General features: G+C 35.7%; 1 protein-coding gene across 1 annotated transcript in view; it reads right to left on the bottom strand.

Moving 5' to 3' along the window:
- ARB2A (ARB2 cotranscriptional regulator A) overlaps positions 1–18,082 on the bottom strand; it is a 266,638-nt gene that overhangs the window by 206,464 nt on the left and 42,092 nt on the right. Inside the window, exons 5-6 of the mRNA XM_085299729.1 lie at positions 9,755–9,820; positions 1,799–1,990 (exon numbers count right to left, since the gene is read on the bottom strand). Of these exons, the coding sequence (XP_085155855.1) occupies positions 1,799–1,990; positions 9,755–9,820 (258 nt within the window). The remainder of the gene's footprint in view (positions 1–1,798; positions 1,991–9,754; positions 9,821–18,082) is intronic.

Consider the following 18,082-nt stretch of genomic DNA (forward strand, 5'->3'; position numbering starts at 1 on the left):
CACCCACCCAACCAAAAGAACCCATATTCTTCCGTTAACAGCACTTTGATAAGGTATTCTGATTTCATTCAAGGATGAGACCACTTAGAAGAAACAGTAGGAGATCACGGAAAATAATTCCTTAAGTCAAACTGACAACATAGGATGAGAAGTTATGACAATTTTCACTCRGGCTGTTTGCTATCTAGGCTAGTTACTTTCATTCTGTAAGAGATGGAAGTGCATAAATCAAGTAGACTGAACACCATAAAACCCAGAAAAGGATATGCTTTTATCTGAAGTTCTTATTCTCACTCTACCATAATTTCCTGTACTTGAGTAATTTACGTAATCCATACATGAAGAAGACATGATACGAGCATACAGCTATCTCTTTTTTTAATTTCTTTTAGTTATAACATAATGCATCCAAATGTCTTCAGTGGGGCTGGACTTCTGTAAAAAACGTTGTCTTTTCCAATGATACAATTCTCACTACAGCGATTACAGGATATCAAAAGTATCAACACATTTACTCAAATACAATTGMATACTACCTATTTTTCATGAAAATATATTTATTTGATATGAAAATTTAAGTATCTACAGCTCCTCAACTTCCTTGGGAAGAATTTTGGAACTTGCACTATAGAAATTAATCTCATGTACTACTCCTACCATATACTTATATTATACTTCATAACCCTGAATTATTTTTGGATCTACCTCTGAGTCTTGATTTAAAATGTACAAAAACTGTGTTAAATGAAGACAAGCATCACTGTCATAAGACCAGATTTCTTTTTTACACAAACTGTAACCTGCTACTTTGTTAGTGAATGATACAAAACAAAAATAATWTAATGGTCCAAAGTTTTAATATGTTTTCTTTTTTGCTTTATTGRAAATAAAGAAAAAAAGAAACTGTTTGAAGATAACCATTTTCTGTATCAAGCACTTTAAAGGCTACTGTAAAAAAATTCAGCTTTTTTTAGAAAACCATATATAACTGTCAGTGACAAAACCGCTATTTATATTAAAGCATTAGCTTAACTTGGTGAATATACCAGCAGAAATAGTGAATCTTAAATAGGGTTTTCAAATGTTTGCTACAGATGGTTTCATTTAGGTAACAGGATGAAAGAGATGAATCATACTTACAAAATTATGATGTTAAAAATATTACACAAATTGTGCATTGTCTCTCGCATGTTATTACACATTACAGCAAAACATGACAGAGATGTAAATATAAAAAGATAGTGTCCATTAAACTTAAATGTTTTCTACTGTCAAGTATTGATAGGTGAATCAGGATGAATCATTATTCAGTGCAAAACTGAAAAAGCCTGAGCTTCTAACAAATTCAGTACAAGCCTAATAAGAAAGCCTGCTGTTATCATGAAAGCTCATGTTATCATGAGATTACAACAGACATTGAGTGAGAATACATACAAATCTAATGAAATGTAAAATAAAACACTTCAAATCATAACAAATTTCTGTAGTGCCTTCTATTGTGTCTCATCTCCCGTTAAGGGCTCTTGTCACGTTAGCTGCCATATTAAACTACATGGCAGTGCCGCCAAAACAATATGACATACAACTAGGATTTTTTTTTTTTTTTACTGCAATAGATGAACTTATTTCTAGCTGAAAAAAGTTCAAGGAGAGGGCGGAGAAGAAGAAAAAAAGCAGCATTCCCTCCCGAAGAAAAACGAACATACAGAAAAACACTTAACACTGATTAACAAATTAAAACATCACAGATGTACAGCTCTTCACATACACACAGACACACACACACGTTTTCACTTACCTCAGTAGCTCTCTTTATATATGGTATCTGCGTGCCACTATCCAGATCCTCATTAATGATAAGTCTTCTAGCCCACTGACCTGCTCTGACAACACCGCTACCATGAATTAGGACCAACAGTTTGTCTGTATTTGTTAATGCATCCTCACTCATAAAGATAAAACTCTTTGGTTCACTCTCAGCCGCATCTACCTGCAATTATAACCAACACACATTTTTATGCATCAATAAACACTTTTAAAAGAAGAACACCCGTAGTTACAAAATTAGCCATCAGAATTGATACCAGAACTTTTACTAGTTAACAAGTATTTGTATGTACATTATATAATGTATGYCTAGTGCTAAATAAAAGTAAAGCAGAAGCTAGTATCTGCACAATGCAACTTTGAAACATAAAAATATACCAGAGTTTAGAATAGTTATCCAAAGGAGATTTAACTTTACTACATCAAACAGAAGTGGTAAAAAGTACGATAAAGCTTTAAAACTTCAGTTGTTTACATGATTTTATTGGCAAAAAGAAAATCCATAAAGGAAAAGTCGTGGAAAAAAAAAGTAATTTTCTCACCACCATATGCCTAAAGCAACAACAGAGAGGTCTCATAACATGAAAAAAAGTTCCATCTCAGCCACCTCAACATAAATACCCAATAAGCTACAAATGAACCAGTACTGTAAATCTGTCCATTATAAATTTAATAGGATAGGCCTAAAATATGGAAAATGCAATTTTGGACTAAATAATGGCTCCACTAAGAGTTCTGCACCAGGGTCAATGCTTTGCTGTTTTGATTTAGGAAGAGATCAACAAGCAGCTTTGATATGCAGCAAGTCATAATCTACTTCTAAATTTTATTCTTATTCTACAGAATAAACAGTAATAATAAACAGTTTTGTTTTGTTTTAAGGTCTATACTTGGTTTAGCAAACTTGGCTCAAGGCAAAAAACCCAAACTATTCTGGTCTAAACGTTGCAAAGGCATGGAAAAAAAGCCTATCTAGCCTTTTTTTTTTCTTTTCTTTCGTTTGAATAAAATGAAAAAGAAAAGAACAGAGTAGGCAAATGGTTCAGCCTTCAGACTTTTTAAATGGAACCAAGTCTCACGTCTTTTTTTAAATGGAGTCAATAATGCTATTTGAACAAAGAGAATTCCTAATTGGAATAATGCTTGTTGATCATATCTGTGTTCAACATCTGCCACAGAACTGAAGACCTTATTCCCTACTCCAAAACGGCATCTCACGTGCCTCAGCTCTCACTCCCTACCACACACCGTAAAAAATACACTCTGCTGAAAAGACCACAACAGCTACGGCACTGGGGGTACAGTCAGATCGTGCTGCCACTTCTGAAGTAGCTGTAYTGATTACCTTAAAACTTACAGTGGCAGATAGATTAAATCGTGAAGATGGTAAGATTAATTCAGTTTTGCAAATAAACAATACCTACAGTGCTACAATTGAGAAGAAACACTGCAAATTCATTTTTCAGATAAATACATAATTTGGCTGTATATTTTACTATTTTAAAAACTAATTTTTAAAAACTAAATTTTAATACAGGAAATACTTGCACTTAGTAATCATATGTACTAGAAGACAAATTATAACTAGTTCACACTTCTGAAAATATGTTAATTTAAAACAATTAAAAATATCTACTAAGTTGATTAAAAAACAAAACAAGAAAACCCACCCTCTTCATTCCCTTCCTCAACTTAATTACATCTGGAAACTTTTCTTCAAGCCAATTTATCTTCAAACAGTAGTAATTCATTAAATCAAGCTTTCACTAAAGAATGCACATAAAGGTCACTCTTGTGCACAACCTCACTTTACTGACATATCAATGTAGAATACCATTTAGTGCTAGACATACTGAGATCACATAAAATAATTTATATTTATTAACAATTTTCCATTCTGGACCTATTCATGAACACTTATCTCTGATCCTTTGTTTAAATACAAATTGAATATATTCAGTAAAATGCTGAACTTCAATTAGATACATTAACAATATGATTCAACATTGTTATTCATATGAGATAACAGTCTTCCAATAATTTGTAGCAAGGAATGTCAAATCAATCTAAATTCTGTGATAATTTACCGAAGATACAATGCTTAATAAACCTTTTCTCAGGTTTATTTTTCCTATGTACTTATCATAAGTTTTATGAATGTCTACAATTATGATCAATGCTCCGATGAGTTATGTGCTCTACAGACATTATAAAATACATAAGGTTTCCAAACACTGAATTAATTTTTCCATAAGAGTTCTATCTCAGATGTTTGTGAGCTCTCACTTGAGTCTGTATCATATTTCAACAGCATACTACTTAGTACTTCGCATAGTTGTTATCAATACACAAGGTAGCATTAAAGTATACTTGAAACCTTTTCTTAATCTTATATTCATGCTAYCACATGGACTTTATGATACAGCTTTCAGTTCTTAGCTATTACTAGCCCAAAATGCATGAAAATTGTCTGGGTTCTAGCAGTCTTATTTTGTACATCGGACGTTTTAAAGGTTAAGACTGAAATTTAAGATTTTAAAGGGAACATAAAAACTACTTTTTTTCTTATTCCAGTAAAGAAACACAATAAAAATCATGAGTCTGGACACTGCAAACAGGTGAAACGAGTGTGACTGCTGTGATCGGAAGAAAGAGCATGGCAAATAAATGGGATATTGAAAAGACTCAAAAAGATCAGAATTGTGAGCAGCTTGTGGAGAGAGAAAACTGCTCCTTTGCTTCTGGAGAGATAAGAAGATCTGTTATGTGATTCTGCATAAAGCTTGCTAACTCATTCATGTTACAGTCTTCATAGTATTGAATATTCTGATTTACAAATTTTCACTCAAAATAATAATAAAAAAAAAAGGAGAGAAAAAAAAGAAAGCTGCCGATCAATGCTGGAAACAACTAATTAACATTTAGTGATTACTCCAGCTAACTCAACATACCTAAAGCAGGTGGAATTTTTACAAAACAGGTATTGATTGGACTTAAGTTGCAAAATTGCTAAAAGGGACAAGCAGTAGTGATAAGAAACTACTGTTTCTCAAAGAAAAGTAGTTCTTGGCTTTCTAGTAGATCAAGAGAACTACTGAATGAAGTTTTAACTATTGAAATGAAAGAGCAAAGCACTGAAAAGTTAGCAGATTCTACAATACTTTTTAGTGCTATTGTCAGTAACATGTCTTAGTAATTATTTAAACTTCCATTTCAGGCTTTCCCAGAATTAGTTAGAGATGCATTTAATTCAGAAGCATCTTTTATTTGTCCTCAACAGCTAAAGAACAGCAAAGATCAATCACTGATTATACCATTAGAGAAACACAAAGGCTTCATCTAGGTAAAAAGAAATTGCAGTCTTCTTTTTATTAATAACATAACCTTCAGTGGAGCACTAAATGAGAAATTTAAAATAAATCGACTGTTTCTCCCTGAATATGTGTTTCTTCATTTAAATTTTCAAGTCCACTAGTAGATCCTGAACATCAAGAGAACTGCAGTACTTTATGCTAACGATAACACAATACACATCTAAGCTTCCTTGTAGGAAAAAAGATTTGGATTTATATTGTCATAGATGCTAACATACTAAAATATGGAGCAAACTTTCCTGATCTTATAGCTGAAGTTCTTTGGTTTTATATCTGAAAATAAATTTATAGATTTTTGTAGTAAAAACTGAAGCTTCCACCTGAGAACTTGAAATAGACAGTGGAGTTGGACTTTTGCACAGGAGGTAGAAATTAAGAAAGATGAGAGAATCTACCATGCAGTCATTTTAAACCTCTGATGCACAGTATTTCAGTACACTACTAAGATCATGCTGGAGGGGAAGAGGAAAAAAAAAAAAAAAACACTCAGGAACCCCATCCCTTAATAGTCCTGCAAAACAATTCCAGTATTCAAGCATCGTCATGCACTCTATCAACTTCACAACCAATTGATAGAAAAGGGAAGACCAATACATCAACTTCCTGATCATCTGTGATGAAGTGCAGAAAAAAATGTTTCCCTCTTTGTTTTCTAATGCATTTATATAAAGGCATACGTAAGAATAGCCATACTGGTCATATTATAGGTCCCAGGATCCTGTTTCTGACAAACAGCAGATTGCTCAGGGGAACGGTATGAGAACAGGCTGGATACAGAGCGATTCCTCTCTGTTTTTGGCAACCAGCAATGTTGGAGCTTCTGGAGCCAGAATTCATATCCAGATATGCATATATAATAGTTCAATGGACCTATCTCACTTCAATTCTGTCAAATGGTTTTTTTGAATTCATTTGTACCTTTCTTCTTGATAGTATTCTGAAGCAATGAGTTCCAAAATATAATTGGGTCATACCTGAGAAAAGTACTTCCTTTCTCTCACTAGAGATCCCCTGGTTGATAATTTAAATTTGATGCCCCTTAGCTTCTATATTATGAAAAAAATGAATAACTATTCCCTATTCATCTCCTCTACACCTTTCATGATTTTATAGATGTCATATTCCTTCCCCAGTCATCTCTTTTCCAAGCTGAACAATCTCTCCGTCTAATCTTTGTCTGAAAAGCATTTTGTGCCTGTAATCATTCTTGCAACCCTCCTCTGTTTTTTTTCAAATTCTTCATATCCTTTTTGATATGACGTCCAGACTCCACACAGCGTTCAAGATAGGGGCCTACACAATGAGTAGAATGGCGATGTTTTTCTGTTTTGTTCTCAACGCTTAATAATTTCTACCATCCTACTTGCTTTGAGGTTTTTGACTGCCATTGAGCACTAACTGATCTTCTCTCACAAGCTATTCACAATCACTCCAAAATCTCTTTCCTGAGTAGAAACAGCTCTTTTAGAGCCCATTACTGTATTAACAGCAAGTTATTTTCCCCATAATTTCACATTTATCAAAGTTGCATCTCATATATCGTTTTATCATCTAATCATTCAGCATCATGAAATAATTCCAAAAYTCATCACAATCAGCTTAAGATTTAAGTACTCTAAACAATTTTAGAAGAATCAGTAGACTGTTACCTTCTAYCGATCCCCTTTTCCCCTTTATGAACAAGTATGTCAGTGCAAACCTTAATAACGCTGCACTAGTAACAACTTCTTTCAGCTATAAAATACAAACACCTCTTTTTTCTTTCAACCAATTCTTAGTTCATAAGAAGACTCCTACCTCTTACCCCATGACAGTTTATTTTTATAAAAGAATTTAGTAAGCTTGTTGACAGATGTTGGAAACCTAGGTACTCCATTATTGGCAAAATCTTTCGTCTTCACATGATCTCCAACTCCTTTAATATAGACCTCTTTTTAAAATAAAACATAAAAAACTGTATTGAATTTACCTCAGTATATACTTTTACCTTTACTAACTCAGTATTTTATCATTGTTTTTACTAATTTGCTTAGTACAGAGGTCACACTTCCTAATAACCTGAGTTCTGTGAAACACTCCTAGAGCCTCTTCAAAGTCTATTATTGCATTTACTCCTTTTCTATTTCTCTGATGTAAAAATGCTGATTTAAGCAGTAAGTTATGTCACAGCTGGCTGCTCTGCAGTTTAATATTTGGCTTTTCAGAATCCTTGGATTAAAAAACATCTCATCCTGGAAACTGACAACTGACTACTGCACATCACATCAATTTGTTTCAAGATTCCCTCTACTCACATGTCAATTTGAGATAGTTCCTCAGAATTATATCCCATTAAAAAGAAAATAAATAAGAACAGCATGAAAGCCTCTGGAACAAAAAATATTGGAAATAACTTTAATTTTTCTTATTTGACTTTTTTTCCTCTGAGCATTCCTTTTGCACTTGATCATCCATCAGCCTTATTAAACTCTCCAGTTCATTATTAGGCTTCACAACTGCAACAACTTGCTCCTCAAATTCAGTTTTGGGTAATCTTTGTTTATATCCAAYTTGCTAGAGTTCAAACTCTTTTCTTTTGCCCTTGCTTGCACTGGATTTACTCTTGCTAAAAGCTATCTTACTGCTCATATTAGCCTCCTTAACTAGTTTAAATCAATTGGGGGTTTTTTGTGCTATTACTTGCAAATCTATCTTAAGTAGTGCTTTAAAGATGGTCTTTATATAGCTTTCATTTTTCGACTTCTACCTACTCTTTTACATTTATCTCATTTTTTGTAGACCTCTCCATAAATACAATATTTACTTGTATTGTACTGATGAAGTTTGTCAGTAGTATAGTTAAGCTATTCCCAGATACATTACCTCCATACTCTGCAAAATGTCATAATTTAATTGCATTTTGGAGCAAATACTCAAAGTATATGCAACAGTTTAATTGTGAGCAGTRTGGACAATTTGGTATAAGGTATGAACACCATTCTGTAATAACGACTATTATGTCACTCACCACAATAGAAAATAAAGTAAATGTAGTGCAACAGCAGTTGCTAGACAGGGTAGGCCATTCTTCTCTCAACCCAGACATCCAAATCTCAGAGCCAAGGATAAGAGTCCCCAAGAGTGCAAGAAAGGCGATGGAAATATGGTAATACTTATTCTGATTTTGTTCATATCTTCATTTTTTGTGAAGTTAGTAACTTAGCCTTAACACTGCATTATGTACATGCATATTTTGTTAAAAAGGACATTCAAAGAAAGTTCTATAGCCTCAAAATTCGGGCACTCAGAAGTTTACAAATGACAGCTTCCTGGTTTCACAGACCAGGAGAGATGAGCATATTTTTTTCCTTAAACATATTATCTTTCTGGGACATAGAAGCACTCTTTGGACTAAAACTCCCCTCAGAAAGAAAATCTTTGCAAAGAAGCTACAGAGAYGGCATCACACGTTGCATCACGCAGAGTGTCATCACAAGTGCGATCCACTTCTCCGTCTCCCAGGGGCAAACGTGCAACACAATCCTTTAGAGGACTGCAAATGCCAAGGGCAGCTGCTGCTCTCCCCGGGCAGCTCCTTGGAGTTCCCAGCACAGCCGCTTCTGCCCTGGTGACATGRCAGTGGTAAGGCCTGGCCAGAAAACATGCAGTAGTTTGGGCAAGTTATCAAAACATGCCCCAAACAGCAACAGTTAGCAATTCGAAATGGGAATTTTAAAACTTTACAGAATTGTTAAAGCTTAGCCCAAACGGATTTTCCTCTATTGAATATCAAGGGCTTGCTGAGAGCAATGGCTGCAGGAAAGCTTCTCAAAGATCACAAGAGTCCTTTATAGCCTTTATACCCACACAGAGAGGCCACTACCGTCTCCCCACAGACTATAAAAATACATGATCATACATGGTATCAATACATGATATCGCATATATGGATAGACAGAAATATTTCACATATTTCAGAGTGCTACATCACTTCTAAAGATTGATCAAGCATTTCCACTAATTGACACCAGCACTTTATCACACACACGTGTGTACATGTATATACATATATATCTTTCTATATATATATATATGTATATACACACACATACACACACATACACATGTTAACCAGTTACTGAAAAAGCTACTCTGCGAGTGTGCATTAAAAAGATTTGAGGTAATTTACTCCGACTATTTTGAGGTTATTCCTCTTCTTGTAAAGACACCTGTCTTTAGTTCTCTAAATCCAGCCGTAAAGGCCTCGGAACATTCAGAAATACTTCTTGAAAAGATTACGGTTWCTCTACCAAAAATACCACATTTTGGAAATTCTGACATCTGGCAAGCCAGGAATGCTCAGTTGGAGAAAACAGAGACATTAGAAGTCAGGCAGAACCATTCCCACAAATGCATGCACAAGCTACATGCGAATTCAGTGCTCTGCAACACCACCTTTCACGGAGCCTGAGCACAGCTTGTCTTTATCTGAATACTGGACTGCAGTTTCCCCAGCATTTTACAGAGTTGACAGAAGAACAACTAGGAAAAAAAAAAAAAAAAAAAACACTTACTGGGAGAGTTACTTTTTTCAAGTGGCATTCCTTTTCCAGCAGTCCATAAACATATTTAGTAATGATCTGGAAGAAAAAAAAAAAGGGTTAAAACAGAAAAGCAAACAGAAATTAGACTGCTTACAGTAATGGCATATCTAGTCAGAAGACTTACAGGCAAGTGGCTAAACTTGTGTATGTTTTGCTATATATCTAACTCTTCACTATACAACTAATTATAGAACTTAGAGCTTCATACAGAAGGGTCCGCAATGTCCCTCAGTAAAGGCTGCTTGCCACTACAAAGAAACAGGAACTGCACCTGTGAATCCATCACCTGCTGCTGGGTGAATAATCATGTGCCTCAAAACTACGGATTATAACCAATTAATATATCCTCAGGGGAACAAGAAAGGCTCTTTTTTTTGCAAAGGAATGTTTTGAAAGCACTTTTTTCCAGAAGCAGGACTCCTGAAACCCTCTCCCCTGCAGGTTCGCTTCACGAGCTACGCGGCGAGCAGATCTTTAGCCACCCTAAGCACAGGCTGCCTTGCCGCTTCTCACTGATCAGGGGAGGGCTGCGCCAAAAGTGTTCTAAACAGAAAAAAAAAAATCCCTGCCTGCCTCCCCCAGGACAGGGGAGTTTAAATCTCATCTCTATGTAGAAATAAAATTGAAATTTTAGGGATTTTTTCAAAGAGTAACTTCCCCCCCCCCCCCCAAAAAAAAAAAAAAAACCCCGCCAACCTATCAACCTAGTCACAACCAAGTAGTTGCTGTCTCAGACATAACACAAAGTTGTTCACACTTTAAAAGCCTGCTTAATATCTAGGGAAATTTTTTTTTAACCTTTATATAGTCTAAGAAATTGGAGATGCAAACAGAAGAACTTTCTAACTATTATTAATTTGGGAATTAAGTTGTAAAACAAACTAAAGTGCTTTGTCCATATGGGGTTGTAAAAATGGTTCAGAAGTAACTGCCTAGATTACAGTGGCTTCACTGAAATAAGGAAAAAAAAAAAGGCAAATTGAAAAGGAAAAAAAGTGGCTCATTAAGAGGCTCAAACAGTGATTGCCTTCCCTTTAAAGCTTGGGGAAGCACTCTTGAATTCCAGACAGGACAAGATATAAGTCCCGAAATATTAATCTAAGAATATCTGGGTACAACCCAGCTGGTGTTCTTTACTCCAGCTCCTCGAGGCCACAATTACAGCCAGCTGAACCTGCAGCATATTAAGCCACAACAGAAACGTTGCTGTAACAAAGCTCTCAAGTGGTGGCATCTTAACAGCACACTATGAACCCAGCAAGTAGAAACCAGGGTACCATAAACTTCAATTTTAATTTTCTAAATGCACAATTACCAAATAAAGTTTCAATGAAGTCCAAAAGTTTTCATTATGTACATGTGCGCAAACACAATATGCAAGCATTTGGAACATATCTGAACAAATTAAAAGTACTGATGAAAGCTAATTAAAAAAGCCCCCCCACACACACACATTTCACAAAAGACAAAAATCATTATAGAAATATGTGAATTTTTTGCTACCCAGCTCAAATATGTTTRTTGATAGAATCATGGTCAAAAAACTTTATGGTTTAAGAAAAAAAAAAAAAATCAGTCTTACTGAACATTAGTATCTACAGGGAAACTGCATTTGGAGAGGGAATTTAGCTGTAAGCGATCAGTTGATTTAAGACATGTTTATCCCCAAAGCAGTATGTTAGGAACATGCATACAGTGTAATTTTACCTTCAGGGCCAAAGTTTTTATGGTTCACCGAAATCAACTTCAGTATAATGCCAACAAGTAAAGCAGTTAAGTTCCTGCAGTCTCAGATGCTGATGTTGTACAGACATTGAAACGAGTATAATGATAATATGGCCTCAAACACAGAGATCTGATTTTTCACTTTAAATGCCAGCAAGTACCAACCTCCAAAAATATTAAAACAACACTTGGAAGAGAAAAAAAATGGCTATAAAGAATATATACATATGTACCTATCAGACTACTTGCAAAAAAATTACCTTTTATTCCTATGTGTTTGCATCTACTTCTAATCTCTCTTATCTATTTAGATTGTGACCACTTCAAGCAGAAGTAAATCTTTACTCATTTTTTTCCAGAGCCTGGATCAATRGGGCTCTGATTCTAACTAGGTCTTTATGCACTTATGATATCAGCCTTTAAAACTGAGATTGTTAAATCAGAGCACTCTATAGTATAGCAAAGACTTAACCTAATGAATGCTTTTAATAAGAGAAAACAGGAAGAAAAATAAAATAGGTAGGATTCCCTGATGCAAAGGGGAAAGGGTGATGACTCTCAGGCAGCTCAGCACTAGGATGGTCTCCAAGGCTGAGACAGAGAAGAACAAAAACCACTGTAAACTGCCGCTGTTTATGTAAGATTCCCGTGGGTTTTTTTTTGCAATAGGAGATCAGCAAGTTCAGGGATATCTTATATTCCCYGTATTTGAAAATAAGGCCAGGTTAACTGCATTTGTCATAGCATGTGTCTGAAAAAATCTAATATAAATCTATCCTACCAAGGAACATGGCTGCGAGTACTGAAAATGCTGCAAATCTAACATCACTTTGGGGATCTTCTTAGATATTTGTGCATGATATGAAATTTATAAAAATTTGAAAGTGCAAAAAAAATGCAAAACTTTCTTTTCTATAGGTATTCAAAAGAGAGGAAAAGTATAGTATGTTATTTATACAGTGATAATTAGACTYTCCATCAGAAGCCTATGTCCCAGACATAAGGAATGTAATTTAAATAGCCACTTCTTTAGGTAACATTATTAGCTTGCAAATTCTAGTGCTTAATCCTTAAGATCTGAAAATTGCTGTAAGTGCCTTGTGACTTCTTGAATGAGAAAGCATATGAGGTTACACTCTATGAACTCTTCTGGAGTAAACATCTGTCATATGGTTGCTTTTGACTGCAGATACTCAGTGACTCAGGCAGTTCATTCCAGCCCAATGTTACTAACTCATCTGGAAATACCTAGCAATGATTTGTCCAGTATGGGTCATTTTCATGGCAAGCTGTGACACCCACTAGAAGGCAGCCCTATACTTGCCTGTTTATATTAACCTGTGATATTCTTGCATTTTCTAAGGTGATTTCAACTAGTGAGGTGTGCCAACATTGTACGCAGTGTGCTGAAGTAATTCAAGGCAATAAATAAGGCTGCTTGTGAGCAGGCAGCACACATGTCTGAGAAGGGAAAGTAAATGAAAAAGTAAAGGTCTACCAAAAACACGTGAAATAAATGGACTGATGAAGGAAGGAAAAGAGACMATTCTCTACCTCCTGAATAAGTCACTGGGAACTCCAACCYGATTCTAATGACACACCTTCTCTTCATTCACTTCCAAGTGCAGTCTATCAGGAAAATAGAACTGAAACAGTGAACCAAGTATGTGAACTAACCACTTTCAAGATATTCTTATGCCTGCTGTGAGAACTAGGGGGGAAAGGGGGGTGGAAATCACACCTTTCATCACTTTTTCTTGTAGCAATGGAGAAATTCCTTTCCAGTCACGAAAAAGTGATTAGTCCAACACTCTCAGTTCCCTAAAAGTTAGTATTCAAAGTGCAAGATCGGAGAAACTTTCTACTCATACGTTTAAAGTTACAAAGGTCCTGAAATACCGAAGTCTAAGTGTGATTATAAGTGGAGACAAATACAACAAGACTCTGCACTGCAGAGATAGATACAGTAAGTGTCAGAGGGCTTTAAATAGTCTGAAAAACAGCAACAAAAGCATGCTTACAAAGCAAGAAGACAATTTCAAAATAACTCATTTTAAAATAAGAAACACCAAATTTTAAGTTTCTAAGAAATGAAATGGTTTAACACATACAAAAAATTTCAAGAATCTGATTTACACAAATGAGGAAAAACAGAACTGTAGCTGACCCACTGCTGAACTTCTCCATAACACAGATAGCCAGGTATACAGATAATAGATCACAACRTAATGCCTTGTTTTATAGCACCTACATTCTAATCCAGGGGAGCTGTTTCAGTATATACAACATCAAAACCCATGCTGGGATGCAATGAAGTGCACTGAGCCTTGCTAGTTGAGCTCTTCCCTGCTGTGCTTTACAACCCAAGTTCTCAGAATTCTCTTTTCCCTTGCGAGTATTCCCACTTTCAAAACGAACCATGGCTAACTCTACCATCACTACACTAAGYAGAAGAATGGGGCAGCAAACCCCTTGCAGAGAAGAAAAGAAACAGATAAACTACTTTCCCAGACTTGCAAAATGTTTTCCAAGTTAATCTCCTGCTAAAAATATATTAAAGAAAAGGTAAGAGCCTGTGAGGTTTGAGACCTTTTCCTTCTAAACCAGCACCTATCAGTCACTGGAAATCACTGCCACTCAGCAACTGTTCATGAATTCATGGCAGATGCGAGGAACCCTTTGGCAAACCACAAAGACCCTTTGAAGATAATCAAATGCCACATGTCCTGCTCTTCTCCAGTGTGTACATCTCTCATGACCAAAATGCCAACAACCTTGTCATATGGCTAGTGTATGGTTAACACATGAGAAAGAATAAAGCACATGTGACTATCCGACATTAAAACCAGTCACGTGAAGAGGACAGATTACAAGACCATTGGAAAGAGGGCATCAGAGAGCCAGCTGTCAAAACAAGTTGTTCACACCACTGCCTGTTCCTATGCAATTCTGAAAGACTTCTGGGGGAAGGAGGAAGGAAACACAGAGCAAACTATTCGTTAAATAAATTTTTCTTGTGGGCCAGACTCAGGTGCATCTGAGATTTTCCACACAGGGGACTCAAAGATAAACTAATCCATCTTTGTCATGTTCTCCATTCACAGCTATTCGAATTGCAAGCAGAGCCCTATCACCACAATTACCACTGTTGTTCTACTTTTTGCTACTCCAAGGGCTAAGTAAGAAAGGAGACTGAACTACYCGCTCAAAATTAACAGAGGCTACGTTACATCAGCGATGAGCTATATTGGCAATGATACACTTATTCAGTGGATAGGAGGCTTCTGCCTCCAAAGATGTCAATCCATGAAACAACATTCCTTATCATATTGCTGTTTTCATTGTTTTTTTTAAGAAAGTTCTCAAAGTGCCTATATGCACAGAGAATAAGCGAATATAATGGCCATAATTTTATCTGTAATTTTTTGTCAGTAGCCAGATTTTTTAGACTCAGATAGGTATTAAATCTAAAATCAAGACTGAACATATATGCTGTGACACTTTCCCCTCTTGCTTGACCTTCTATTTACTCATAAGTCATATCATAAGCAAGGCTAAGCATGTTCCTCCTGCAGTTGTCATTCCTCTATCAATCTTAAACATACTTTAACCTAAATTTAATCTCTTATATAAACTTATAGTACAGGCACAAATCTTTTTTTAAAAAAGGAGAGAGAAAGAGAGAGAGAGAGAGAGGAAATAAAACTCTACTGTAAATACTGTTGACAAAGATTTGCTCAAAATACTGAAGTCTCACCATCTCTACTACTATAACAACTCATTTGGATATCATTTACTATGCTTTGAGTTGAAGAAAACTGCAAGTATTTTTTTTTCTTTAGAGAATGCATGGAGCTAATTCAACTTCTAGGATTAGTCTCTTGTCAATTCCTGTGAGTGCATTACATTTAGAAGGTGTAACTGCTTGACATTACCAGTTTGTCTGACAATTCTACTTATATAAYGAAATCAATGTCATTTGCCTGTGTGTTCTTTTTTTCCCAAAGTAGTGCATTCTCCTACCTGACTCTGCACAGTACAGCAAGAGAATCATTGTCAGCTTTCTCAACCCTCGCAAATGTTTCCAGCTATCAATTCAGCCCTGACATAAGAATCTTTTAGAATCTAACTTCCTCAAAAACGGACCATTCATGGGTCTAGAAAGAAYGCTATTTTCAAATAATTTTAATTCACCCTAAGAGATTAGGCCCTTCAGCACTACTAGCAATATTCTAGGGAYTTCAAGGCAGTGTACTCAGGTCAGGTGTTTTATCACTAGATCTAAAAAAGAGCAATTTTAAACCACTAGTAGAAATATTATCATGAGTAAYGGATTTTTTTGTTTTATAAGCTTTATCTCCTCACTGATAATAATCACTATAAGGGCAAAAAGAGAAAGTAAGCATGAAAAGGAAGCTACCTTTATAATATACCCACAAGGTTTTTCCTCTTTGCAGTGTTAGGGCAATAATGCCTAGCGAAAAAATGCAAAATGAATTCCAACCGACTGCCCTGCGGCAAATCTCAAGAGGTGGGACTGACCCGAGGCTTGCTACTGTGGCTGCCATAGCCTTAGTCGAATGAGCTTTATTTTGACCCTTAAGTGACAAACCTGCCAATAAGTAACTATGAGAGAGGCAAAGGAACCTTTTGACATACTGCTCTTGGACACAGACTTACCTAAGAACTGGGACAAACAAACAAAAAAAAAAACCCTACCATCACCCCACCAGAACAAAAAAAAATCCTAAAAGCTGAATGGACTTTGTAAAGGCTCTGTTCACTGCAAGAAAAAAAAAATCAATGGCATTTTAAAAATCCACAAAGACCTCACTTGGATTATAGTGTGGGAGAACAATTCATTAAGATGGAATTGACACTACCTCTAAGGGATTTCTTGCTTTTTCTTTTGAAAGCAATTCAATTCAATCCTAACACATCAGTGTGATATTCTGGATTCTGAGTTGACTGATCATAAATAGGATCTCAAGATCTTTTGAGAGAATTAAATGAAAAACAACACGGAATTGTCACAAATGCAGTACATACTGTTAATGTGATTTGATCAAATGTTTTGTTAACGTGGTCTTTGCTGACACCTGTTGGTTTAATTTGGGGGGGTTTTTTGTTTGTTTTTGTTTTTTTTTCTTTCCAAAAAAAGCATGTCTTATTTTATAAACAGCTTGACAAGTAYGTGGCTTCAGAAACTGCTTAATTATGTAGCAAATCTTACTGAAATTCTCAATTCTTTTAAAATATATACATGTATATGTATCAGTACTAAGCAGAGGCTTCAGTCAGGCACCTTGTGCTAGAAGCAATCCAACATCAGTAGAAAACATGACCTCTATCCCCAAGCTAAGCTAAGGAACAAAAGGATGAGAAGGTTGCAAAACAAATACACTAAATCCTCCCAAAAGCTTAACAGGGGAACAAATATAAATAAGGCTCGTAAGCATGTTTTAAAATTTCAATTCAAGAACTTAAACTTTAGATTACTATCTGAAATTTCACATTAGAGATGACTTACGACAAGGGATCTGGAAGACAGAACAATAGCAGGTTTGATTCCAACCATTAATGAAAAATTTGTAGTTTGAGTATAGTACTATGCGGTTTTGAAAGGCTAAAAATCTATCCCAAACCCAAATGACATACCAGTTAAAGCCTACCAGCTTTTGTAGTCACACACAAAAAGGCAGTGATGTGTCAAGCATCTCATTTTACCACCTTTGATTCCTCAGCAGAAATGACCAGATAAATATTCACAAATGGACTRAAGGTTTAATTTTATGTAAATCCAGAGCAGAACTCAAATTAACACCTTCTTTCCACAGCAAGATGTCTTAACTGTTCTGCCATCTTACTCCAGAACAGCTGTGGGTCAAGACAAACTGGATTTACATAATCTGAATGAAAAAGGACATGGCACTGGCTGCAAGAAGCAGTTCTGTTTTTTCTTTTCTTGGTACAAGTAATAGTTGATACCCAGAAAACACAAATAGCAAACTCTTATATTTTTCCTATTAAACTTACAACTCTTTTTACTAGGTGGAGTAATTACCAACCAGAGTGCAAAGGGGTCATTAATTCATCACGAAGTTAAGGAGGATACCTGGGACTCTCACTGGCTGTAAGTAACTAACAAAAGCCAGCAGTTAGCTTCTAAGAGAGTGGGCTAACTTTCTTTCTGCTTTCTAGTCTATGGTTATGATACCTAGCACTCTGAACAAAACTTTCCCTTAAGAAAAGAAAAACCTGCCCTGAGGGCACTGTCTCTTCTGGGGATATCAGGCTGAAGGTTGAGAAAACACCTTGGACACTGATGAACCTTTTTCTACACTTTTTTTTCTCATTGTTTCTCAAGAAAAGGTTTCATTTTTCTGTACAGCATGATTGAGCCTGTCTAAACATATCCTTAGGTTCTGCTGGCAGGCAAACTCAAAGGGAGAGCAAACTACAAAAACTCTAGGTACTGCAAACAGCAGAACTTTCAATMAAGAGGTAAGGAAGAGTGCTACAAAATTCTTTCATTTTACTCTCATAGAGAATACCTGAAACTTAACAATGAAA

The sequence above is a fragment of the Rhea americana genome, unplaced genomic scaffold (assembly GCF_003343005.1).
Source record: "Rhea americana isolate MKP2758 unplaced genomic scaffold, rheAme1 scaffold_153, whole genome shotgun sequence".
In the NCBI taxonomy this organism is placed as follows: domain Eukaryota; kingdom Metazoa; phylum Chordata; class Aves; order Rheiformes; family Rheidae; genus Rhea; species Rhea americana.